Below are 25460 nucleotides of genomic sequence, written 5' to 3'. Positions count from 1 at the left end.
CTTCCTGTTCCTTCTTAGTTTATTTGCTTATTTTGCTCTTTCTTCTTTGCCTCTGAATAATAGGATAGACTAGAGCTCTTTCCACACTCAGTGCTGTGTTGATTTCTTTTAGGCTTTAATCTATATGATGACAAATGCCAAATTTATGTCTCTTACCAAAAATACTCCTCAAGCCACCCAACTCATTTTCCATCTGCCCATTTGACATCTCCACTAGGATATCTACAGGCATCTCAAACTTCATGTGTCTAAAACCTGATTTCTCTGAAATCTGTTTAATGGTCTTCCCCCTTTCTTTGTTTCCAGTGGCTAGCCAGAATCCTTGGAGAGATCTTAAATCCTTTTTCTCTCACACCCACATCTAGTGGGTAGGTACATCCTATTGGCATTATCTCCAAAAATATATCCAGAACCCAGGCCTCTGCTGACTTCTATGGTATATACATCTCCCTTATCTTTTGTCTGAATGATTACAAAATCCTAACTGGTCTCGTTATTTCTTCACTTTTACTTCCACAGACTTCTCAAAATAGCAGCTAATACAGTCCTGTTAAAGTGAGTCAAATCCTGTGGCTCCTCTGCTCACAATCTTCATATAGCTTCCCATTTCACCCACAGTCAAAGACTAGGTCGTGAAGTGACCACAAGGCCTTATAATCTTTCATGTTCCTCCACTGTTCCTACTCCCTTCTGAAGAGCCTCCTAGTGCTAGCCTTTCTTCACTCTGCTCCATCTGCACTAATTTTTACAGACAGGCCAGGCACACACACACCATAGCCTTTTGCTTTGTCCCTTTTGCTTCCAGTGTTTTAATCCCATATTAAACTCACTACCTCATGTCCTTCAGAGCTTTACTCAAATGATGCTAGTTCAGTAAGAACCTCTCTGTCTTTTAAAAGTGCAATCTGCTTCCCATTCCTCCCTCAGCATAAATACACTAATACTCCTTGACCCATTAAGTGCATAATTTTTCTCCATAGCATTGATGACCATCTAACAAAAAAAAATGTATGTTTATTGGTTTGCTTTCTGTTTGACATGAAAATGCAGGTTCCATGAAGGCAGGGATTTTTGTTTCATTTTGTTGACTGATGAATCCTTAGTATTTGTGGCTGTGCCTGGCCCACAGTTAGCAATAAGTGTATATGTTTTTAATGACTTAGTGAACCAATTACATGCCTTTAAAATTTTTGGCTTTTAGGTAATTTTTTGTTTGTTTTTTGTTGAATAGGATATCCAAATTATCTCATAAGGAAGTTTATGTTTGGCTTTCCAGAAAAGTGGAAAGAGCATATTGATAATTTTCTGGAACAATTAAGGTAAAGTACTCCTTAACTTTTTAAAAACTAACTTTATTGAGGTATAATTTGCATTTGATAAAATGTGCCCATTTTGGGTATAAAATTGGAGGTTTTACAAATGTATCTTTTCATGTAACCAATGTAAATTGGTTTTCTTTTTTTTTTTCTGCAAATGACAGTTTTGAAGTAGTTCTCTTGATCTTGGATCTTTAGAAAGCAATAGTTTACTAGAATTTCTGTCATATGAAATAAATGTAGAAGGAAAATAACAGTGTTGACATTTCAGGAAGCATCCTCATTCACCCACCCTTTGAGAGGGTGTACCTATTAAACATGAGTGTAAAGTTCTTGGTCCTTTTTCTTTCATTCATTCCTTCAGAAGTTAATATCAGTTGTTTAGCACACACTGTATTGGCACAGGGAAAGCAAAGAAAATTTGATTAATTCTTGCCCTTAAGGAACTCATAGGGGATACTGTGATATAAGTTAATTAATCATAGTACAATATAATAACTTCAAATGGGGGGGACAGTTTTTTCCTGTAAAGAGCCAGATAGGAAGTGTTTTTATGGGCATGCTGCCTCTATTGCAACTGTTCAACTCTGCCTTTGTAGCAGAAGAGCAGCCATAGACAGTAGTTGAATGAATGTGGTGGTGTGGATGAATGTGGTGAAATAAATAAAATTTATTTCCAAAAATAGGTAATGGCAGGATTTGTCCTGTAATTTTTTTACAGGATTAGCTTAAGTAGAGATGTAAGAGTGCATAGAGTAGGAAGCACTTGAGTTTTATTTGATTCTTTTGACTTAAGACCTTATACCTAAGTTCTTTGTGGGGGAAAGGGTAGAATCATGAAGACTTAAATAATGTAAGATTAAAGGTAATCTTTGCTGGGCGCATAAAACTTTATCTGAGGGACTTTATTTAAATTTAGTTTTTTTGTTTTAGTTTTTTGAGATAAAAATTAAAGGAAAAATATTACACTTGTGTTTTAGGGCTTGTGAAAAGAAAGAGAGAAAGGCCAGACAAAAACAGAAAACTGGAAAATTTGTCCCTGACGTACAAAAATCAGCGAAAAATAATGCAAGAGAAAACCAAACAGATGTTCTGCAAAGAGCCAGCACCACTTATGACATTGATTGTTGTCATTTGGGTATGTCTCTTCTTTTCTGCTGATATAGTGGTAAATTCTTACATGAGCTCCATATTTATCTGTTTATAGTTTATATTGTATTGAGTTTTTGACTTGTACTGCCTTGAAATTATTTTTTAATACTTAAAAAACTGTAGTGCAGTCTGCTCATAGCATTCAGCTTTTTTTTTTTTTTTTTTTTTAAAGAGAAGGAGAGAACACATGTGCCTGAACTGGGGAGAGGGGCAGAGTGAGGGAGAGAGAAAATCGTAAGCACGCTCCACGCTCAGCACAAAGCCCAACACAGGTCTCGGTCCCACAAACCATGAGATCATGACCTGAGCTGAAATCAAGGGTTGAACGCTCAACCAACTGAGCCCACCCCAGGCGCCTGGATTTTTCTTTTTTTTTTTTTGAATGTCCATTACTATAAAGGTAGCTGGCAGAACTTTTTTGTGTTCACTCTTTGCCAAAACTATAATCTGACTAACATCCCATCGCACCCTCCCTGCTGGAAAAAAGTATGAACATTAACCTACAGCCTTTGCTAGATAATATTTCGAAAGTGAATTCTTTAATATGGAAAGGCAGCTTATATATAATAATTTATTGAAATCTCCATCTTTGTACTCATAGAACTGAAGAATGGTAAGCGCAGGAGGTTGCCAGCAGCCCCAGAATTAAACGTGTGCCATGATAATTGCCAAAATAAACCACGATTAAGGCTCTCAGATGACCAAAGGCATAATACTTGTCAAAATGGAGGAGAAAATGACTTAACTAATCAGGTAAACTTTTACTATACCCTATGATACGAAGAGTGATGGTGTGATGCTACTAAAAAGTTTTGGGACCAAATCAGAAATCATTTTGTTTGTTAAGTATCTGTTAAGTATCAGCTTAACAATCAGTTTGGCAATGTCTTGCTTGATATTTATTTTCTCAGTGTCTCATTGGGAAAGTGTAATCAGTAATAACAGAAAGGTTAGCTCTTAGAGTTAGGGTTAAAGTGTGTGTGTGTGTTTGCACCTAACAAATCACATGTATTAAATTTATAAAAGAAATATCTAAGATAGTGGATGCCCACATGGTGCTTCCAAAGCTCAGGCTCTGGCAAATGAGTTTCTAAATACCTCCACTAATGAAATTTGTAGAACGGCAAGTACCTAGATACTTGTATGCTTGATACATAATGTGAAAATGCTTGAGGTCATGTTTATAGATAGTAGTTGTTAAAAAGCTAACTTTTTGTTTTGAAGGAAATAATTGGAAAGAAAGCATACGAAAAGTTGTCTTCAAAGAAACTTGAAAATTGTGAAAGAACAAATGAAAGGATAATTAAAAGTCAGAAGCAAGGTGATATATCTTTATTGGTTTTATAATAAGCATACAGCTCTTATTTGAAATGTTTTTAATATAATAAAAGTGATGTCTTAAATTTCCAAATCTAAAAATGGCAAACTAAGTATTACAGTCATTATAAATGTCTGGGGATTTTTTATTGTTTTGTTGGTTTTTTTTTAGAATTACTTTTTTTTTCTTTAAAGCATAATTAACATAGTGTTACTAGTTTCAGATGTACAATAGGGTTTTGCTTTTCTATACAGCATGATTTGCTGTAAAATCCATTACATTAGTAAAAAAATCCATTACATTACATACCATATGTACAATAGGGTTTTGCTTTTCTATACAGCATGATTTGCTGTAAAATCCATTACATTAGTAAAAAAATCCATTACATTACATACCATACATATTTACTTGTAGGTTTGCCTCCCTTTATCTTGGCACTAAATAATTTTTATTATTTATTTATTTATCTATTTAATTATTTAAACTGTATGTCCAACATGGGCTTAAACTCACAACCCCAAGATCAAGAGTCACATGCTCTACCAACTGAGCCAGCCAGGCTTCCCTAATCTTTTTGTTAAAAACAGAATTGTATATCATTTTAAATATGCTTTTTGGAATGTTTAAAGGCTATGAATCTCTTTATTAAATTAATGCCATAGTTTAGCTATGTGTGAGTGTGGATTTCCAGTATGATTTCATTGAAATCCTATATAACAGATTTAAAGAAACTTTTCTTGACACATTAGCAAGTTTGAAATTTCATATTGAGTTAAATCCATCAGCTTAGTAGCATTTTTTTGTATTACTTCTTATAAGTGGAAAGTAGTGAAAGTGAAGAACATTTATAAGTGTTTAAAAGAAGTAGAGAGGAAGGCAATACTGTTTAGACTATCAGGATCATGTAACTTAGGTTAAAGTATCCAGAATAGCTTGAATCTTCATTCAAATTATTTAATAAAATGAATAAAAATATTTTAAAAGTGATTTGTTCAAAATTAGAAATTTCAAAATTTTCAAATTTCCCGTTAAACATTTGAGTCAGATTTATATGAGGAATTAAAAGAAAACACTTCCTTCACAAAGATAGATAATTCCATTGAGAAATCTTATAGAAACTTTGATTACCTTTTATCAGTACCACTTTTCCATGAATTATAATTTAGTGGCTTCTTTTCTCCCCAGCATTCAACATTACTCATCAGTCTTTAATTTTATCATTCATCTTGTAAAGTGGTACGTAACATGTGTAGGTCATTGAAGTATTTAACTAGGATGGTTGCTGTGACAGTTTATAATTTGTATATATTTATAATTGCAATTGGATAATTTACAATTAGAAATTAAATTAGTTTGGCTTCTGGTTTCTTAAGTTTCAAATTAGAGAATTTCTCTCATTTTAATTTGCTTTCTTTAGTGACACAGTATAATAAAGATTCTCAATTTCTGGTTTGCTTGTTATCCATGATACTTCATGGAGTTTGGGTGAATCAGCAGAAATGTCTTTCCACGGCCACCACTGGGAATGAGAATAGGGCCATACCTATCGAGTTCCATATTCCCCTAATTAGGATAGCTTCCATTCCGTATATTAAATACCTAGTAAGGTTTTGCAACCTTACTGGTTTTCTTATGTCACCTAAATAAGATTTAACAAATACTGATTTATCATTCACTGTACATGTGAAAGACTCTGTACTAACTGCAAAAAAAAAAAGAAAGAAAAAAAGATTCCAAAAGCGAAAACAAAATTCATACCATTAAGGATTTTTTTTTTTCAGTCTACTTCAAAGACAAATTTGTTAAGTATAATGCAAGGCACATTGTCAAACATGGCATTATTTAAAAGTATTCTGGAAATTTGAAGGAGAGTTTTCATTCAAATGAGAGAATCAGGATAAAGTTTGTGGATTAGGTGGGTTATAGAATGGAATTGAAGCAGGTAGTGATTTGGTTTTTGAGTGAAGAAAACTTTCCATGTAGAATGATATTAGTGAAAAGTTGAGAATCAGGAAAACCGTGGTGTAGTAGACATAGAATTTGGTTCACATTTGAGTACAGTGAGAGATTAGAACTACATTGAAGGCCAGACAGAGGAACTTATATGTACACTAAGTAGACTTTAAGAAGTCAAGGACCGGTTGGTATAAAAAATATGTTTACAATTGAAGGGGCAGTAATCTGAATCAACCGGTGCTTCTGAAAAACTAATAATGACAGTAGTGTGTACAATGGAGTTTATGGAGAAAAAAAATATATATTTTATTTTAGAAAAAAAAAATCTGTGCTTTGTTTGTAGCTAATTTGAGATTTTGATCTTTGGTTTTGTCTTATGAAATTAAAGAGAGAACTGAAGAATCGAATGTATCCATTGACATTCTGACCTTAAGGCAACCGTTTTTCTTGGACGAAGAAAGAAAATGTATGGCTCTTAATCCGAAGAAAGCTTATATTTTAATGACACCACTTAAATCTAAAAAAGTGATAGAACAAAAATGCATGAAGTATAATCTGTCTTATAGCACTATTAAAGCAGTTACAGATTTTGCAGTGCCAAAGCATCAAAAAGAAAGTAAATCAGACTTAAATGAAACTACCAGTTTGATCAGTAAGCCCACAAAAACCTTCAAAAATGCATTTGAGTTTAGTGAGGGCCATGAAAGTAAAAACAAGGAAGACTGCAGTGAATGTGATTTACTCACTGTCAACCAGAAAATCAAAATATCTAGTCCTAAAAAAGGACAAATGGTCACCTCTGACTTTAAGAAAAATGCAAGGTTGTTACCAAAATCGAAGAAAATAAAAAATGTGTCTATGTCATTTTACAAGCAGCAGTCCTCATCAGATTTGTCTAGTGAAGAGAGTGAAACAGAAAAGGGAATTAGAAGGAAAGCTGCAGTTGCTAAGAAAAATACAGCAAGAAATCCTGAAGAAACAGTGGTTCACCTGAGGAAAAGCACAAGAAACACCACAAGGAAAATCCCAGTGATTTCTGAATCTGAAACTGAAGAAAGTGAAAGTGAATTTTATATCAAACAAAAGAAAGCTAGATGTTCTGCTAAAGAAAATCTTCAGAAGTCTGGTATTAGGAATGAGTTTCCAGTTATTGAGGCGATCAGATCTGATGAGACAAACAGGCATCCTTTTGAATGTTTTCCTGGCTTAATTCAGGATGAGGAATGGAATGAGAAGGAATTACAGAAACTTCATTGGTAAGTAGTTAGATTTGACTCTGAAATATCTAGAGTGGCCACACAACAATCGAAGACCTAAAAATTCCAATAAAGGGCTGATTTGGTGACCTCTAATCATTAAAATGGAAAATATCCAAAAACACATGGAGAGAAATAACAATTTATACAAAGAATATAGGGAGAATACAGATAAAACTTCTAACTAGGTACCTTGTGGCCATCTCTACAACTTGCATATGAGCAAAGGAAAAGTTAACCTTATTTTCTTTCCATTTAATATTTCAAGACAGCTACCCTCCCCCTCAGGAAAAGGGTAACTGTGTGGGGGATGGATGTGTCATTTATCTTGATTGTGGTGATCATTTCCCCATGAAATGTATATAAAGTGATCCCATGTACACTGTATACAGTATAATTTATTTGCCACTTATACCTCAGGGTGTGGGAAAATATTTTAACATAGACAAATGCTGCTCTCTCAGATCTTCATATTTTAAGAAATATTTTATTGTTATTTTTTCTGTTTTAAAACCTTAAAGCTGAATTCAGACCTGCAGATTATTTAAGATGCTCTTTTCCCTGCATTTATAGAATAGAAATAGCCTCAAAAATTAGGTGATCCATCCAAGGTTTCATGGTTAGTGCTAGTAATAAACCAAGTATGACAAGAATTGGATTTGGCTACATAGCCTTGACAAGCAGTTTGAGTAGTGCAGTAGCACTGGAAGCTAAAACATAGCTGAGCAATGAAGAGTGAGTGAAAGAGTAAAAACAACCTAGGTGGACAACACAAGAAATTGGCAGTGATAGGGGACAACAAAATGGATAGGTAATAGAAGAATGTGAAGATAAGGGAAGACATATGTTTGATTGCTTGTTTGTAAGAGGACTCATGCCAGAGTATGGTGGTGTGTTGATGGAAATGATCTAGTAGAAAGGAAGATGTGATTGATCAGAGTGAAGAGCATAGAAACATACTACATTCAGTGATTCACTTGCTTGAGTACTCCCTAACCTTATAATATTTGGAATTTATTTTCAGATCTACCTTCTTGAAACACTATTCCTCAGGCATCTCTGTGCCACTACGCTCCTTTTTTAATTTCTTAAGTGTTCTTTCTCTGTCTTATCTTCAGGTAGTTAAGATAATTTTCCTTCTTCTCCATAGTTCTTGTTTTTGGATGCTTTCTTCCTATTATAATGTAGTCTTCAATGGTCTTTTCCTTCTATAGTTCTAACTTTACTCTTTGGACAGGGATTCCCAAGTCTGTATCTCTAGTTCTAAATTCTTATATTTAGATTTTTATTTCCCTTTGCCTGTTGGACATCTCTCTATAAATCTCATTTACAGAGATTCTCACTTAATGTGTCAAAAACCAAACATTTTTTCCCTGCCTATCTACTTTGTCTGACATTCCTGACTCTGAAAATGGAATTCTTTCAGTCAACTAGGTTTAAACTCCTTGATCATTATTGATACCTCAGGTAGCCTCTGTCCCCCTGGCCCACTCCTGGGGATGAGGGGGTTACCCCTTCCCAGTGTTTTTTATTCCTGTGTAACTTTGTAAAAAAATAAAAAATAATAAATAAAATGAAAAGTAAAAATTAAAAAATCTAATTAGTTCCCAAGGAACTATAGATTTTCCCACAGGACCATTCCATCTGCACCCTTTCTTGACACTACTTTTTTTCAGACTTTTAATGCCTGCCTACTTTAATGGAAGTAGCCTTGTATTTGTACTTTGTTTTTTTCATCTGGTGATCTGTTTTATATATCTTCAGATTTGTGTTTCTTTAAATTTTTTTTCAAGTTTTATTTATTTTTGAGAGAGAGAGCATGAGTTGGGGAGAGGCAGAGAGAGAGGGAGACACAGAATCTGAAGCACTCTCCAGGCTCTGAGCTGTCAGCACAGAGCTCGATGTGGGGCTCTAACTCACAGACTGTGAGATCATGACCTGAGCTGAAGTGAGACGCTTAACAGACTGAGCCTCCCAGGCGCCCCTCTCCAGATTAATTTTTGTGTTTTTTTTTTTAACGTTTATTTATTTTTGAGACAGAGAGAGACAGAGCATGAATGGGGGAGAGTCAGAGAGAGAGGGAAACACAGAATCTGAAATAGGCTCCAGGCTCCTAGCTGTCAGCACAGAGCCTGACACGGGGCTCGAACCCATGGACCGCGAGACCATGACCTAAGCCAAAGTCAGACGCTTAACCGAGCCACCCAGGCGCCCCCGGGTTAGTTTTAATGTATAGTTGTGATTCTAACATCAGAAACCTTCACTGCATTCTTACTCATTTTCAAATTATATGGAGATCATTCTGCCTTAAATTGACAGCATATCATACTTTACCTTAATTATCTTTCCAGCTATCTCTCCTGTTGTTTCGTTATAGTAAAGGTTCTCAACGTTTACTGTATATCCATATCATCTAAGAAGATTATTTTAATACCTGAACTGCAAAGATTCCAGTTCCCAGTAAGATGAGGAAATCAGGAAAATGACTGAGCCACCCAGGCATTCCCAGAAAGACTAGAATTTTAAGTAACACTGAAGTGGGGGCAGATTTCCAGTTTTCCTTTGGTGTTCCTTAACCTAGATTAAGGCCACTTAAAAATTAGAAATTGTTGCTGAGGCATGACTAAGAGAGTTCAAAGAAAAGCCTTATATTTTTGGCTTGAGGAAGAGGGAAGGGGACTACTAACACTCAGAAACAGTGAAAGAAATCCCCAGTTCTCTTTTTCTTTTCTCCTTTCTCTTATGGCCCAGTCTGCGTACAGTCCTGCAGGGGTAAAAATCACAGCAGCATATGGAGCCCATATGCACCTAAAATCCTGAAAGTAGGAAACCTCTTCTGGAATATAGGACTCAGAAAGTGTAGGGCAACTTGTGTTACATGTTTCTTTTTCTGTCTTTTGTGCTTCACACTGCAGAAAGATGCGGTTGTGTGATATGTACTCCAGAGTTGGGTAACTAAAGCCCTAGCTTTCTGCCAAAGAACCAAAAACAGGAATCCTGGGGAACTAAAAGTTGCAAAGGGAAGATCTAGGGAAAACAACCTTATATAAAGTTGTTTATGAATTTTATTTATTTTTTTTTTAATTTTTTTTAATGTTTATTTATTTTTGAGAGACAGAGTGCAAGCCAGGGATGGGCAGAAAGGGAGACAGAATCTAAAGCAGCCTCCAGGCTCTGAGCTGTCAGCACAGAGCCCGACGTGGGGCTCGAACTCACAAGCAGTGAGATCATGACCTGAGCCGAAGTCAGAGGCTCAACCGACTGAGCCACCCAGGCGCCCCTGTTTATGAATTTTAGATCTCACTCCTGAGTTGAGCATTTAAGGATTTGATCCTAAACAGCATACTCAAGACTGACAACTGAACTAAGAGGTAGACTGGCCCCCAGTTTCCAAGCCAGCCACTCAGTGTCTCCTACACAGAATATTTTAATATCACTGCAAAACTTTAAAAATGGAACTGATACTGAAACTGCAACTGCAAAAGACTGACTAGAATTTATAGTTCAGGTTACAACCAGCTTGATTGCCTGCTAAAACAAAAATATTAACATTCTCCATAGGATACAAACATGACCCAGAGTTTTACAGTATTTTTAAATGCCTAGGAAATAATCCAAAATTAGTATATGAAGAACCAGGAAAATTTTTAACTCTCATAGGAAAAAAAAGAACAGATGCCATTGCTAGGATGACACAGATGTTGAAATTATCTGACAAGATTCTGAAGCAGGTATATAAAATTGCTTCAGAAAAAAAGGCCGACAAGATGGCAGAAGTAGAGCAGAAGAAGAAGCGCACCTTCCCATAAGTTCTCATACCACGGTATGGATCTAGACCAGCTGCTGGACGCATCTTACAAGCCATTGATGCAGCTGTATGGGGCTGTGCAGTGGTGGCAGCTGAACGGAAGTTTGCAGAGGAAGCCTCAGAAGGATGCTCTCCCCATGGAGAAGTCCGAGGTGGTTAAGAAGCACCTGTGGGACATGATCGTCCTGCCCGAGGTGGTGGGCAGTGTGTTGGCTGTCTACAATGCCAAGACCTTCAACCAGGTGGAAATTAAGCCCAAGGTGATTGACCACTACGTGGGCAAGTTCTTCACCACCTACAAGCCTTTGAAGCAGGACAGGCCCAGCATCTGGGCCACCTACTCCTCCCGTTTCATCTCTCCCAAGTAGCCTGTTTAGCCAATAAAGACAGATTTCTCTACTCAAAAAAAGAAAAAAGAAAACTCCAGGAACTAAGAGCATACATTCTTGAAAAGAACAGAAATTTAGAAAATCTCAGAGAGAAATAGAAGATAAAAAGAAGGATCAAATGGAAATTTTAGAACTGGAAAAATAGGATAATCAAAATGTAAAACTTACTAGATAGGCTCAATAACAGAATGGAGAGGACAGAGGAAGGAGGCAGTCAGTATCAGGTATGAAGGAATAGCAAGAGAAATGGTATCTGGATAAATAATAAATTGTTCTCTTGAGTTCTTTAAAATGTTTAATGGCTGAAAGCAAATATTAACAATGTATGGTGGGGTTTTCAATATATGTAAATTTAATACAAAGCAATATAAAGAAGAATGGAGAAGATGGTAAATTTTTACATTCCACTTGAGCAGTAAAAAACTTAAGTATGTAGTAATCACTAGAGCAACTACTAAAATACAGTAAAATACTGTTAAGTATGTTTGTAGTAATCACTAGAGCAACTACTAAAAACTACAAAGATTTTTTTTTATATACAATAGATAAAATACTAAAAAAAAAAAAAATACAGAAAAGAAATAGAGAAATAGGAAACAAAACAGAAAGCAAATAAAATGGGTGACCTAAATCCAAACATTATGTTAGAGATCTAAATGCACCATTTAAAAAACAGATTGTCGGAATGAATTTAAAAACATTCCATTTTATTACCATGTAAAAGAAACTCACTTCAAATATGAATAGATAAGTTACAAGTAGAAAGGTAGAAGAATACGCACACTCATAGCTGGAGTGGCTGTACCCTATCAAAGATTTCAGTACAAAGAAAATTATCAAGGATAAAGAACATTACAAAATGATAGAACTGTGAGTTCACCAGGAAGAGAGCAATCCTAAATGTATATGCACCGAACCCTCAAAATACATGAATCAAAGTCTGACATAACTAAAAGGAAACAACTGAACTGAAAAGTTAAAACTACATTTATAGTTGGAAACTTCAATGCTTTTCTCTTGTAATGGTTGACTAGTAGACAAAACTAGCAAGGATGCAAGAACTGAACACCACCATCAACCAACTATCTAATCAACATTTGTGTAACATTCCATTCAACAATAGGGAAAGAAATACATTTTTTTCCCCAAGGGTAGATGGATCATTCACCAGATAGAACATTGACTAGGTCACAAAACAAACCTTAACAAATTTAAAATAACTGAAGTCATACAGAGGGTGTTCTCATCACAGTTGAATTAAACTACAAATCAATAAAAGAAAAATCAAAGGAACATTTCCAAGCAGTTGAAAGTTAAATAACATATTTGTGAATAATCCATGGGTCAAAAAAGACAAAGTCTCAAGAGAAAAAAAAATGCTGAACAGAAATGAAAATATATCATAATTTGTGGTGTGAGCACAGAAGTTCACAAACAACTTTATATGGTGGTTTTATAGAGCTCAGTTCTGTTGGTTTCCATAGAACTTTCTACATAAACCATGGTACACTCTTAAATGAATGGGCGACTGTGTAATAAAAAGAACTATCGGTGTGTGTAACAACTTGAATGAATTTTAAAGGCATTATGCCAAGTGAAAAAAGCCAGATCAAATGGTTACATACTGTATGATTCCATTTATATCACATTCTGGAAAGAAAAAACTAAGAAAAGAGATCAGCAGTTGCTGGTGATTATAGTGGTGGACAACAACAAAGAGGATGCACTAGGAATTTTTTTCAGTGTAATGGAACATTTCTGTATCCTAACTGTGATCATGGTTCTACAAATCTGTTTATCCATTAAGATTCATAGAACCATATGCAAAAAGGCCATTTACTGTATGTTAACTTAAAAAAAATATGTTAAGGTGCCTAGACTGCATACTACTAAAATATTTAGATATGGCAAGCTTGGGTTTGGACTCTCTAGTTTTTTCAAAGCTCTAATCTGCAGCCGTTCCTTTGAAATTTACCATACTATAAATACGAACTACTGTCTATTCCCTAACCTTATGTCCTGTCTCCTCATCTTCATTTCTTTGTCAATACTGTTGCCTCATTTTCAACTGTTCTATTTTATCCATCCTTCAAATTTTCCCTCACATATCAGTCACCTCTTCCCTGTAACCTTTCTTTGTCATCACGTATTCCTGCTACCCACTCAATTGGGATATAATGCTCCTTTTTTAACATAAAGTAATTCTAATCCTGACTGCACAGCAGAACAATCACCTGAGGAACTTCTGAAAAATGTGAAGTGTTGCCAATGCAAACCTACTAAATTGAAATCTTAAGGGGCTGACTTTATGAATCTGTTTACTTGTTTTACTGCCTTATTTGCTTGCTTGTACTTTTTTTTTTAATGTTCATTTAGTTTTGAGAGAGACTAAGTGTGAGCAAGGGAGGGACAGAGATAGAGACACAGAATCTGAAGCAGGCTCCAGGCTCCAAGCTGTTCACACAGAGCCCGATGTGGGGCTCGAACTCAGGAACCACAAGATCATGACCTGAGCTGGAGTTGGACACTTAACCTTGACTGAACCACCCAGGTGCCCTGCTTGCTTGTACTTCTGATCTAAACTCCAATGACTCTGAGTTGCAGCCCAGTTTTGTACTCATCATGCTTATAACCTAGTTAGCAAATAATCACTCTTTAAGTTTAGGAGAATATAGATCAGGGAAATCTGACTTAGCTTAAGCAGATACTTGAACTAAGATCTGAAGGACAAATAAGAATTATTTAAGCCAAATTTCCATGATAAGTTCATTTGAAATAAAACAGCATATGTAAAAGTGGATAGGAGGAAAACACATTTAGAAATCCTAAAAGAAGGCCAAAATAAGTGGAGTACAGAAAATGAGGGACGAACAGTACGGGATGAGACTAGAGAGACCAGAACAATGAAAGTCATATTAAATGCTTTGGTTTTCATGCTAGGAAATTATAAAAGCAAGTTGCTTTTTTCTTCCTCTGTCACCTATGAAAGCAAGTTTTAAGTAGAATTGGAGTGACATGACTATATTTGCCTTTAAAAATTATCTAGGATAAACTAGAGATGTGTTAATTACAGACTAATTTCTCATTAAATGCATTAAGTATTTTTATTTTTTTATTTTCTTAATGCTTATTTATTCATGAGACAGAGACAGTGTGAACAGGGGAGGGGCAGATAGAGAGGGAGACACAGAATCTGAAACAGGTTCCAGGCTCTGAGCTGTCAGCACAGAGTCCAACACAGGGCTCGAACCCACGAACTGTGAGATCATGACCTGAGCCGAAGTAGGACGCTTAACCGACTGAGCCACCCAGGTGCCCCGCATTAAGTATTTTTATCATGAAAAATAGTCCTAGCAGTTCTACACTTGCAAATTAATGATGTACACAAATGGAAAACAATGTACACAAATGGAAGCTTGAGCCTCCATATCCTTTTAGTTCTCTACTTTAGAACACCTGTAGAATGATTATGTGCAAAAGAGTAGAGCATTCATTAACAATAAGTATTTGTCTTCCTTTTGTACATGGAATGAGTGGTATTCTGTAGTCACGTGGTACCCATTCACAAGATCAGATTCACACAGATTCACAAGTAAATTTATTAATACCCTAACTCATCACTTCCTAATTATTTTACTAAATTTATTATTGTTATATATGCCTTAAGTTCTTCACATCATTTGTGTCTGTATGGTGGAAATTCTGTATAATTGTGTCCCATCACACATTTCTTATTCCACATTCAGAGACATCATGTTGGTAGCTTGAAATCAGCCACAATAGTTACTTACAATATGGAAATTGGCAAACACTACAAATAAGGACTATTTCAGTGAGAGCTGATTTTAAAAATTTACCAGCATAATAACGCTGCATAGGTTAATTAGATCTTTTCTGGCTGAACTGCCAGCTTAACTGCAATACGTAAAATATATTTGGGAGGGAGGGGAGCAGAAATACATGTACCAGTTTCTGAATATTTACAAATAAACTTTAGAATGTAACTCATTTGTTAAATTAGATGACAACCTTATATTGACTAACAGTTTTTTTCTCTTTCAGTTTTCATTTCCCTCAATTATATATAAAACATCACATTCTGTAAATTATAATAGAGTGAAAGCAAGAATAATACTTTTAAAAAAAAGTTTGTTTTGAGAGAGCCCGTGTGCACTAGTGGGGGAGGGCAGATAGGATGTGAGAGGATCCTAAGCTGACAGCATAGAGCTCTACATGGGGCTTGATCCCATGAATTGTGAGACCATGACCTGAGCTGAAACTGAGTTGGACGCTTAACCAACTGAGCCATCCAGGTGCCCCAAGAATAACACTTTTTAATAAGAATTTATAACCTAGAGTATATAGGAACTAAGAGCTCATTTTCCAATATACTTAGCACCAGCAAGGTTTGAGCAACATTGTTGAAAAGTTAGTCATGCTAAAGTCCCCCAGAAGATCAAATCACTGATAGGTGGACTTAGGAAAAAGATGTTGAAAGAAAGACCTGGGATGATTGTTCAGGTTTCATAGAATACAACAAAATAGAAGGTATCTACTCGATATGTAAAATTACACCTTTATATTTTAAGCACTCAAGTAAGTTACTGAATGGAAATAATGGTATCTTCTTTTCAAACAGTTATCTAGAATGATTCCTTTAGCTCAATAAATCTCATTGATTTAGTGGTATGCATTCAGGATGTTGTTTTTATTGATTTGAATTTCTGGTTCTTCAACTGGTTTTGGTCTTCCATAGTGCTTTTGCATCTTTTCCAAAGCACAAACCTGGTTTCTGGTCAGATGTAGCAATGGCTGTAGGTTCTCGATCTGCTGAAGAATGCCAGAGGAAGTACATGGAAGACCCCAGAGGAAAAGAATCCCAGAAACCTGTCACTAAGAAAAAACCAGTTAATCCCAAAGGCCAAAATGGTAATCTTTATAAATTGTTTTTGCTTAGTTCTCAGTATTGATTTCTGATTAGTCACTAGATGTATTTGATATTTATGTATCATCTTATAGGTGTTTTCTCAAAATGTTAAAGCTAGAAAGAACTATAAAGGTCATTATTTAATTTTTAGGTCTTATCTAGACAGTTACTTCTATCAATAGTAGCCTTAGCAGCCTTGTGCTTTGAGTTTGTTCTAGGAAACTAGATGCAGTTAGTTAGATATGCAGTTAGATCCAAAGATTCCAATATCTGGATTATTGTTCAAAGAGTCTATTGTAATCTGAGGCCACTTGGGAAAGACCCTCTAGAAATTCATAATAAAATTCAAAATAAATTTAGTTTTTGTACTCCCCAGGAGTACGCATTCCTGCTTAGGGTTTATGACAGGACTTGTACTAAGCTTTAGAGCATATCCTATCCCTACCCTAATCCAGTAAGGTTTATATTTTTGCAAAATCAATAAATTAGGCATTCAGCAAGGGGAATATGGGAGGTAACCTTTCTCACAGGGTATAGAACTTTTTCACCTCACACTGGCTAATCTTATGTAGTTTCTTCATGAGTATCTTGTGGGCTAGTCATACTGCATAGATCCCAGTATAGAAAAAATCATTTGCTATATTGGAGATTTACTAATAGTAGGTGAGTATACTTAATACAGATAAACAGTTTAGGTTTTGTAAAATCTGTTAACTTTAAAGCACTTACTATAAACGAATCCTTATCAAAATGTTTGCTAACTCTTAAGGCAAAATAGGTGATGCCGATAAGAAGCAAATGATTAAGATAACTGCCAAAGTGGGAACTCTTAAAAGGAAGCAGCAAATGAGGAATTTTCTGGAACAGTTGCCAAAAGATGATCATGATGATTTTTTCAGTACAACACCTTTGCAGAACCAGAGAGTAGTGGTAAGAGTCTTAAATGCATGAAATCATTGCTCTCTTTATATTGACTTTTACATCTTTCATTTTTATATATGGTTAGTGTTCATCCCTAGTATTTAGGCCAAGGATTGATAGCCTATACAGACATCACCCAAAATGTACTGTAGGAAGCAGTCTGCCAGTACATGCTGTTCTCATCAGTGTAATGGTTGTAGAGCCAAATTGAAAACCCAGAAATAGGCTAAACGTCTATATTTAAAATTTCGTATGTAATGAGGCAAACTTAAAAAGGTGATGGGGCACCTGGGTGGCTCAGTCAGTTAAGCATCTGACCCTTGATCTCAGCTCAGGTCTTGATCTCAGGGTCATGATTTCAAGCTCCACATTGGGCTTGGCACTGGGCATGAAGCCTACTTAAAAACAAAAAAAAAAAGGTGGTAAGAAAAGATTATTACCTACTCTATAGTAAATTCAATGGAAGGATTAGATGACAGCACGAAGTTGACATTTGAATGTATAAAATATTTTTTGTAGTATGAAAAATCGTACAACTAAAAACTTCAATTGGGGAAAAATATTTACAACAAATAAAGACAATGCTTATAATATGAAGAACTCATTCAGATGTTACTGGAATACTAAAAATTGTCAAGATCACAGGGGAAAAGTGGGCAAGAAAATATTTTAAAGGCTGAATGAATATTTGGAAAAGTGGTTAGTTATACTGGCTAGCAATTGGAGGAAAACAAAGTAAATCATATGTATATATTCCAAATTACAGAATCTTTTACAAAAAAGTTAAAATTTCCATAACAAAAAGCAGTGGAAACTTTGAAATAGTCATACATCAGTGGATGTATAAGTGAATCATACCTTTTGGAAAGCATCATGGCAATATTTGAGAGCCATAAGATTAATTCTGTTCATGGAAATTTATCCTAAGAAATTCAAAAGAAGCCAGAAGTCTCCACAAAGACCTTCATTGCAGGTTTATCTTTACAGCAAAAAACTGGAAGCAGTCTATATCCAATAAGGATGTTCTTCATAAATGGTCAAATACAATATAAAGTACAAATTTGAGACTATTTCTAGAATATAAATGTTAAGAATATTAAGGTTAATGCAAAAATGGATAGATATAGACAACTGATAGAAGTATAAAATCTTTTAGTGAGCTAACCATCAGGGATAATTTTTTAATTTACTCATTTAATGTATTTTTTTAACTTTATTTATTTTGAGAGAAAGAGAGAACGAGCAAGCACACAGGGACAAGGGAGGGGCAGAGAGAGAGAATCCCAAGCAGGCTCTTTGCTGGCAGGTGAAGCCCAATGCAAGGACTCGATCCCACAAACTGTTAGATTATGACCTGAGCTGAAATTAAGGATTGGATGCTTAATGAACTGAGCCACCCAGGTGCCCCTCATTTCTTAATATTGTTACATTATCTCCAATATTAAAAGGCAACACAAATGCTTTAAGAATTTAGTAACATCATTATCTAGGCTCCATTTGCCTACAGAGGTTGTAAAGGGAGATCTCTAAAGGAGCCAGCTGAGTCTCTTACTGTGTTCCCTGCATAACAACCATGGTCCTTTAGAGGTTATATCCTTTATATAATTCTACCATCATTTCAGGTTTTATATATGTTTTGGCTTAAATGCAATAGTAGCGACATTTTAAAAACAAAAATAATAAAACGTAGAAAGCAGTGAAGTAAGTTCATTTTCTGTGGGATAAATCCACTTTTTCTAATGTTTTGATGTAAACTTAGATAAAATCTTAATGATTGAATTGCTGTTTACTAGATATATACACAAAAGTTTAATACTTGCTTGAGTTCCTATAATATTCAGTGAATTAATTCTGTTTTGTTCTGATTACACAAAGGTAAGCAAACCATGACCCATGGATCAAATTCGGTAGACCACATTTTCTATAAACAAAATTTTATTGGCATATAGACATGCTCACTGTTTACATAGCTATGTCTGATTTCATGCTACAACAGTAGAGTTTAATATTTGGGACAGAGACTGTATGCACCACAAAGCTTAAAATATATACTAACTCATTACAGAAAACATTTGCTGACACTGGTCTTTTCACAACTTTGTCATTGTCTCCATTTAACACAATAGAAAATAAGGTTTTTTTGGAGGTTAAGGTTCTGTTCCATCCCACCCAAAAATATTTAGTGATAATGAGAAATCCCATTCTTAGGGGAGCCTGCTGGCTAGTAAGAAATATTTGTTTTTTAGTTGCCAAGTCTCCAGGACAGTGCAGAAGAGGATGATATTCTGCCCAGTATGGACAAAAATCCAACAACTCCATCATCAGTTGTCTTTCCATTGGCAAAAACTCCTCAGTGTCAGCATGTCAGTCCTGGCATGCTAGCCTCTATAAATAGGTAAATATGCATATGATACTGTAATCTCTGCATCAGCATTTGGCATTTCATGAGTTGAAGAGAGTAGATGTCAATAATGAGAAGAGGCATCATTAAAAAGGAAATCAAGAAAGGATAGTTTCTAGAAGTACAGGTTGGACAGTTTCAACAAGTAGGGGTGGTGTTCAGTAGGGACACACAGCTCACACTTTACCTCAGGATAATTCCAAATGGATCAAAGTTTTGCATGTAACAAATTTAACTATAAAATATACCTAAAGAAACCTTGGAGGATTATCTTATGATTGTAGATTAGTGAAAGTCTTTTCTAACTATGATGCAAGACTCAGAAAACACTAACAAAACAAATGGTAAAGTCAACCAAATAAAAAGTTTTACCCCATACCAACCACCCTAAGCAATCAAAAGGTCAACAGTAATCTGAGAAAAGAGTATATGGAACCCATCAAAGGAAAAGGCTAATATTCCTAATACAGCACTCCTACAAATTAAGAGGAAAAGAAAGCCATTCTCATGCATTACTAGTGAGGAGAAGGTAAATTAGTGCAGTCTCTGCAGACAGCAATTTGTAAATATCTATCAAAATTGTAAATACACACAGTCTTTAACCTATCCATCCTGCTTTTAGAATAGTGAATGTACAGCTTTTTAGGGTATTGTTTATAATAGCAAAAGTCTGGAAACAATTCGAATCCTCACCACTGGGACTAATCACAAAAATTGGTTTATTATATAGCCATAGAAATTAATGAGGAAATTATTATTACAGAAAAATGTTCACGATTTATTAAATGAAAAAAGGTAGATACAATGAATTACGTGTTATCATTTGTGTAAATAGGAGCTGTGTATTTATGTATGTATATGTATATACTTGCATATATATGTGTATATATACAGAATTGCTTTCCTTTGATGAAATATCTCTTATAGAATACATAAATTGAAAACGGGTGATCCCTACAAAGAGAAACTAAGATAGCTTGGAGAGTAGAATAAGAGGGAAGCTTTTTGAATTTTGAACTATGTGAATATAGAAGCACTTAAAATATAAATAAAATTAAGAAAAATCAGGGGTGGCCAGCAATTGAATGACACAGAGAAAAAATGGAAAGTAATAAAAATGAGGCCTGAAAATAAGCCATTCTATCTGGCAATCAAGCAGGACAATGCTGTTTTTAGTAAGAGTAATTTCCATGGGGTATGAGGCAAAAGCCAATAATAATGACTGTGAAAAAAGTATTCATTCGTCTCCTGAAGCTTGGTGAAATTTTAATTTGCATTTATTTATTAAAAACATATTTTTTCCCCAGCAATCCACAAATTATTTTTGTTTATTTTTTATTTAGTATTCATTGCAGGTGAAAGTATTCAGAGTATAATTTTGGACAAAGCTTTTGGTAAGCACGTTGGCCAAATCATGAAAAGCTTTAAAATACTCATCTCTTTGGCTCTTGGGTTTTGTGAGTCAATTCTGAGGAAATATATTTGGGCAAGTATGTATGTAAATTTGTATGAACAAAGATGTTCATCATGAAACATAATACTAAAAATATAAAAATGACCTAAATGTCCAATAAGTTAAGAAATTAGGATTTATCCACATAATAGAATAAGTAATAATTAAAAACCATGCCTTCAAGAATTTTTAATGACAAAGAATAGTGTTCAGTAGACAATAGTTTTTAAAAGCTAAGAAGTTAAATTATATACAATATGATTCCAATTCACAACAGCATGTATTCAGAAAGGAAATTTCTTGACTAAAAACATCACCAGCTGTTATCTAGGTTATTGAATTACATTTAAGTGAGTTTTGGTGTATCACTTTTACAATTACAGGAATACATTCTTTTTTCTTATAGACTACATAGTATACATAGATTCATTTATATCATGAATATATTTCCTAAAACTTTTTTATTTTAAAAAATGTCTCCTAGGCCTCTACACTATCTCTTGACTCACCAGCTCGAATAGATTACTTCCTTTTTATAACAATTTTCAATAATGAAACAATTTTTATCACTTCAGAAGTGACTTCTTCTGACAACAGAGTCATGAGGTACTGATCCTGAACAGCTGGCTAGGCTTCTTACTAGCTACGCAGCATTTTTTTGTGGTTCACATTAATATCTTAATACAATCACACATTTAGAAATTTCTACGTGTCATACCTTTAAGGTTGCTCCTAAATAGTCATAAAGGAAAAGATCATTGATCAAAAAGGATCTTGGAGCCAAGAGAATCAGAAGTGTTGTTCAACTGAGATTTACTGTCATAAGCAGCACTAGAAATTGCAGGGAGAAATGAAATAGCCATTCTGTTTGGCTTCAGTTTGTAACTCTACTTGAGTCAAGCCTGTTTGCTAAGAATGAGAGGGGAAAGAAAGTAAAAAGAAATGAAAAAAAATTTCATAGTTGGTGTGGAGAATATAAACAAGATGTAACTATGTAGAAATAAAAGACTTGCGGACTGAATTGAAGACTGAATTGAGAGTTTTCATCACCAGGTATATCCTTAAAATGGTTACCTGTGAGATTCAGTGTGATGGGGAAGAAAGTGAACAGGAGAAAGGAGTGAGAGGTCTAATAAAAGGGAGTCCAGGGACAAGAAGTCTCTGGATTCTGGAAAAGAGAGGCAGCAAGATAGTGGTTGGAAAGGGCACAAATGGGACAATGAACAGTAAGCAAAACCATAATTTCCTAGAATGCTCATATTCAGTGTTTCCTTTAAAATGTTTGGTTGAAGCATTTTGTCCATTTCTATCAGTACACCATGGTCTTTTTAAAAATGGAAAAGAAAAATATACCTTTTTGTTGTAGTTTTTATTTAAATTCCAGTTAACATAAAGTAATACTAGTTTCAGGTGTATGATATAGTGATTCAGCACTTCTGTATTATCAGTGCTCATCACAGCAAGTGCCCTCCTTAAAACCCACCACCTGTTTCACCCATCCCCCTACCTCTCCTCTGGTAACCATCAGTTCTTTATAGTTGAGAGTCTGTTTCTTGGCTTGCCTCTTTTTGTTTCCCTTTGTTCGTTTCTTAAATTCCACATATGAATTAAATCATATGGTATTTGTCTTTCTCTGACCTATTTTGCTTAACATTATACTCTCTAGCTCCATCCATGTCATTGTAAGATTTCATTCCTTTTGATGGCTGAGTAATATTCCATTGTATATGTATACCACATCTTTATCCATTCATCAGTTGATGGACACTTGGGCTGTTTCCATAATTTGGCTATTGTAGATAGTGCTGCTCTTAACATCGGGGTACATGTATCCCTTTGAATTAGTGTTTTTGTGTTCTTTGGTTCAATAGCTAGTAGTGCAATTGCTGGATCATAGGATGGTTCAAGTTTTAACTTTTTGAGGAGGCTCTTGTTTTCGAGAATGGCTGCACCAATTTGCATTCCCACTAAAAGTGCAAGATTCCCCCCTTTCTACATCCTAACACCTGTTGTTTCATGTGTTGCTGATTTTAGCCATTTTCTTTTTCTTTTTTTAAAGTGTATTTATTTTGAGGGAGAGATGAGGACAAGGGCAGAGATGGAGAGAGAGAATCTCAGGCTCCGGGCTGTCAGCACAGAGCCCAACTCAGGGCTTGAACTCATGAAGCACGAGATCATGACCTGAGCCAAAGTCAGACACCTGACTGAGCCACCCAGACACCCCTGATTTTAGCCTGACAGGTGTAAGATGCTGTCTCATTGTAGTTTTGATTTGTATTTCCTGGATGAGTGATGTTGAGCAGCTTTTCATGTGTCTGTTGGCTATCTGGATGTCTTCTTTGGAAAAAATGTCTATTTCTTTTGCCCATTTTTCAATTGGATTGTTTTTTGGGTGTTGAGTTTTATAAGTTCTTTATATATTTTGGATACTAAACCTTTGTTGGATATGTCATTTGCAAATATCTTCTCCAATTCCATAGGTTGCCTTTTAGTTTTGTTGATGGTTTCCTTTGCTGTACAAAAGCTATCTACTTTGCCGGGGGTGGGGGGGGGGGGGGAGGGGGAAGCTATTTACTTTGATATAGTCCCAATAGTTTATTTTTGCTTTTGTTTCCCAGAAAATACACTTTTTAGAAAAGCTTGGAGGGGTGCCTGGGTGGTTCAGTCAGTTAAGCGTCCGACTTTGGCTCAGGTCATGATCTTGCAGTTCAAGAGTTCGAGCCCCACATTGGGCTCTGTGCTGACAGCACGGAACCAGGAGCCTATTTCAGATTCTGTGTCTCCCTCTCTCTCTGCCCCCTCCCCCACTCATGCTCTGTTTCTGTCTCTCGAAAGTGAATAAATGCTAAAAAAATTTTTTTAAATAAAGCTTGGAACACATTTTAATTTGGTCAACTGCTGTTCAACCTGTGAATAGAAATATGATAATGTTGACAAAACTATTTTGTATTCAAACAGGGATGACTGTGATAAATATGTTTTTCGTATGCAAAAAGAACATAAAAGTAAAGGTGGCATTGTCTGGGGCAATATCAAGAAAAAAACAGTAAGTATTCATTTATCCATCACATCTGTTGATATATTGATAGATGGCAAATTGTGGAGTTTTAAGTTATGTAAGTCCTTGCTCTCAAAGTAGTTAATCTTAGAGAAATACAATTTATGGAGGTAAAAATGTTGAAGACCACCTTTTCTCCTGATTGTATATTCCTTCTGATCAGGTTATGGCAATTTCTTCCTCCCTCACCCATGTTGAAATACTGTTACTGTAGCATGCATGCAGTATAATTCTTCTCAGAGTTTCTAAACTAAACATTGGCATTACATAATCACATCCAATCTTTATGGGTTTCATTTGTCCATAGGAAATGGTAGACACTTCTGGGCAGTTTGGTTTAAAATCATCCTGGAGACTAAATTCTTCAAAAGAAATCTCTAAAATTGAAGGTGTAGACAGATTCCATGTTTCTTAGATTCTCTTTTTCCAGTCTCACATTCCTTATGAGAATGAAATTTTGGTTTGTTGCAGAGGACCTGGAATCAACATAGTAAGAAAGACTTGTTTGGCTTCTAGTTCCTATTTTGCCAGTGTGAAGTTAGGCTGCTTTGACAGTTTTTTCACAAGCTTTAATGTGCATAGAAGTCCCTTATGGATCTTGTTAAACACCAGATTCTGATCCAGCAGATTTGAGATTTCTGCATTTCTCACCAAATCCAGGTGTCTGTGTTGCTGATCCATGGACCATACTGAGTGGTAGCAAGATCCTAATCCATTCAGTCTGTTCTGTCTGCATAATGATGAAAAGTTCATATGGATAGATCTATAAGGACTATTCCTATTAATAATTTTTATTTCTCTGCATTTCTGACATCATCCTAAGCACTACTGGGCCTTTGTTTTTCTTAATGGGTCATAATTTGAGTAGCCTACCAAACTATGGTATCTTTGTGATTTAGTCCTATTTTTTCATTGACTCATATTTTAGTCAATGCATGAGGATAGAAAGAGCAAAGGATTTAGTGTCAAAAAATTTTTATTTCAAGATCTGACTGACCATACAGCTTTATAATAAGCTACTTGAACTTTCTAATCTCGTTTTGTTCATATATGAGTAAAATGTACCATCAGTGTGGGAATCATATTGATTTAATGTCACTGAATGATCTTGAGAGCTAAATGATATAATAGTGTTTTAACTCATTTCAAAGTACATTTACGTCACAATCTGAACACGAGTGTATCTTGAAAGTTTCAACAATATTCACTCTTAATACAGTGAATATGCCCTGTCATATTTTCTATTCTATTCCTTTTCATTTTTAAAGATAGCCAGCCATGGCCAATAGTTTAAAAGCACTGATGTAGTAAGTCTCAATCATACACTTAAAACTTGTCTATCAACAATTTAAATTTTGCTAGTGTCATGGAATGGAATGAGTACCTAGATTTTGGCAACTGTCAGAGGCCCATAGACTATCTTGTAACCTCTATAGCATTAGCATTAGTTTGTAATATTTTCTTATAGTTTGCCGGCAGTGGGAAATAACATTGAAGAAGTA

The 25460-nt window shown here is 35.2% G+C and overlaps 2 protein-coding genes and 1 pseudogene across 7 annotated transcripts in view; 2 read left to right on the top strand and 1 right to left on the bottom strand.

Annotated features, from left to right (window-relative positions):
* MIS18BP1 (MIS18 binding protein 1) overlaps window positions 1-25460 on the top strand; it is a 57364-nt gene that overhangs the window by 30552 nt on the left and 1352 nt on the right. For 4 of the 6 annotated variants that reach the window (XM_042989628.1, XM_007097543.3, XM_042989627.1 and 1 more), the window contains 9 exons: window positions 1232-1319; window positions 2297-2454; window positions 3070-3221; window positions 3693-3789; window positions 6134-7001; window positions 15955-16127; window positions 16895-17055; window positions 19293-19441; window positions 23859-23946. In XM_042989628.1, coding sequence (XP_042845562.1) covers window positions 1232-1319; window positions 2297-2454; window positions 3070-3221; window positions 3693-3789; window positions 6134-7001; window positions 15955-16127; window positions 16895-17055; window positions 19293-19441; window positions 23859-23946 — 1934 coding nt within the window. Of the gene's footprint in view, window positions 1-1231; window positions 1320-2296; window positions 2455-3069; window positions 3222-3692; window positions 3790-6133; window positions 7002-15954; window positions 16128-16894; window positions 17056-19292; window positions 19442-20790; window positions 20842-23858; window positions 23947-25460 lie in introns of those variants that run through there. The other 2 variants (XM_042989629.1, XM_042989630.1) reach the window with 2 other exon arrangements.
* On the top strand, window positions 10300-11232 carry LOC102955217 (annotated as a pseudogene).
* FANCM (FA complementation group M) overlaps window positions 23879-25460 on the bottom strand; it is a 71059-nt gene continuing 69477 nt past the window's right edge. Inside the window, exon 24 of the mRNA XM_042989623.1 lies at window positions 23879-24434. The gene's annotated coding sequence lies outside the window, so the exon portion shown is untranslated. The remainder of the gene's footprint in view (window positions 24435-25460) is intronic.

This window comes from Panthera tigris, chromosome B3 (genome assembly GCF_018350195.1).
Source record: "Panthera tigris isolate Pti1 chromosome B3, P.tigris_Pti1_mat1.1, whole genome shotgun sequence".
Lineage (NCBI taxonomy): Eukaryota > Metazoa > Chordata > Mammalia > Carnivora > Felidae > Panthera > Panthera tigris.
This window is presented reverse-complemented; position numbering and strand designations above follow the sequence as displayed.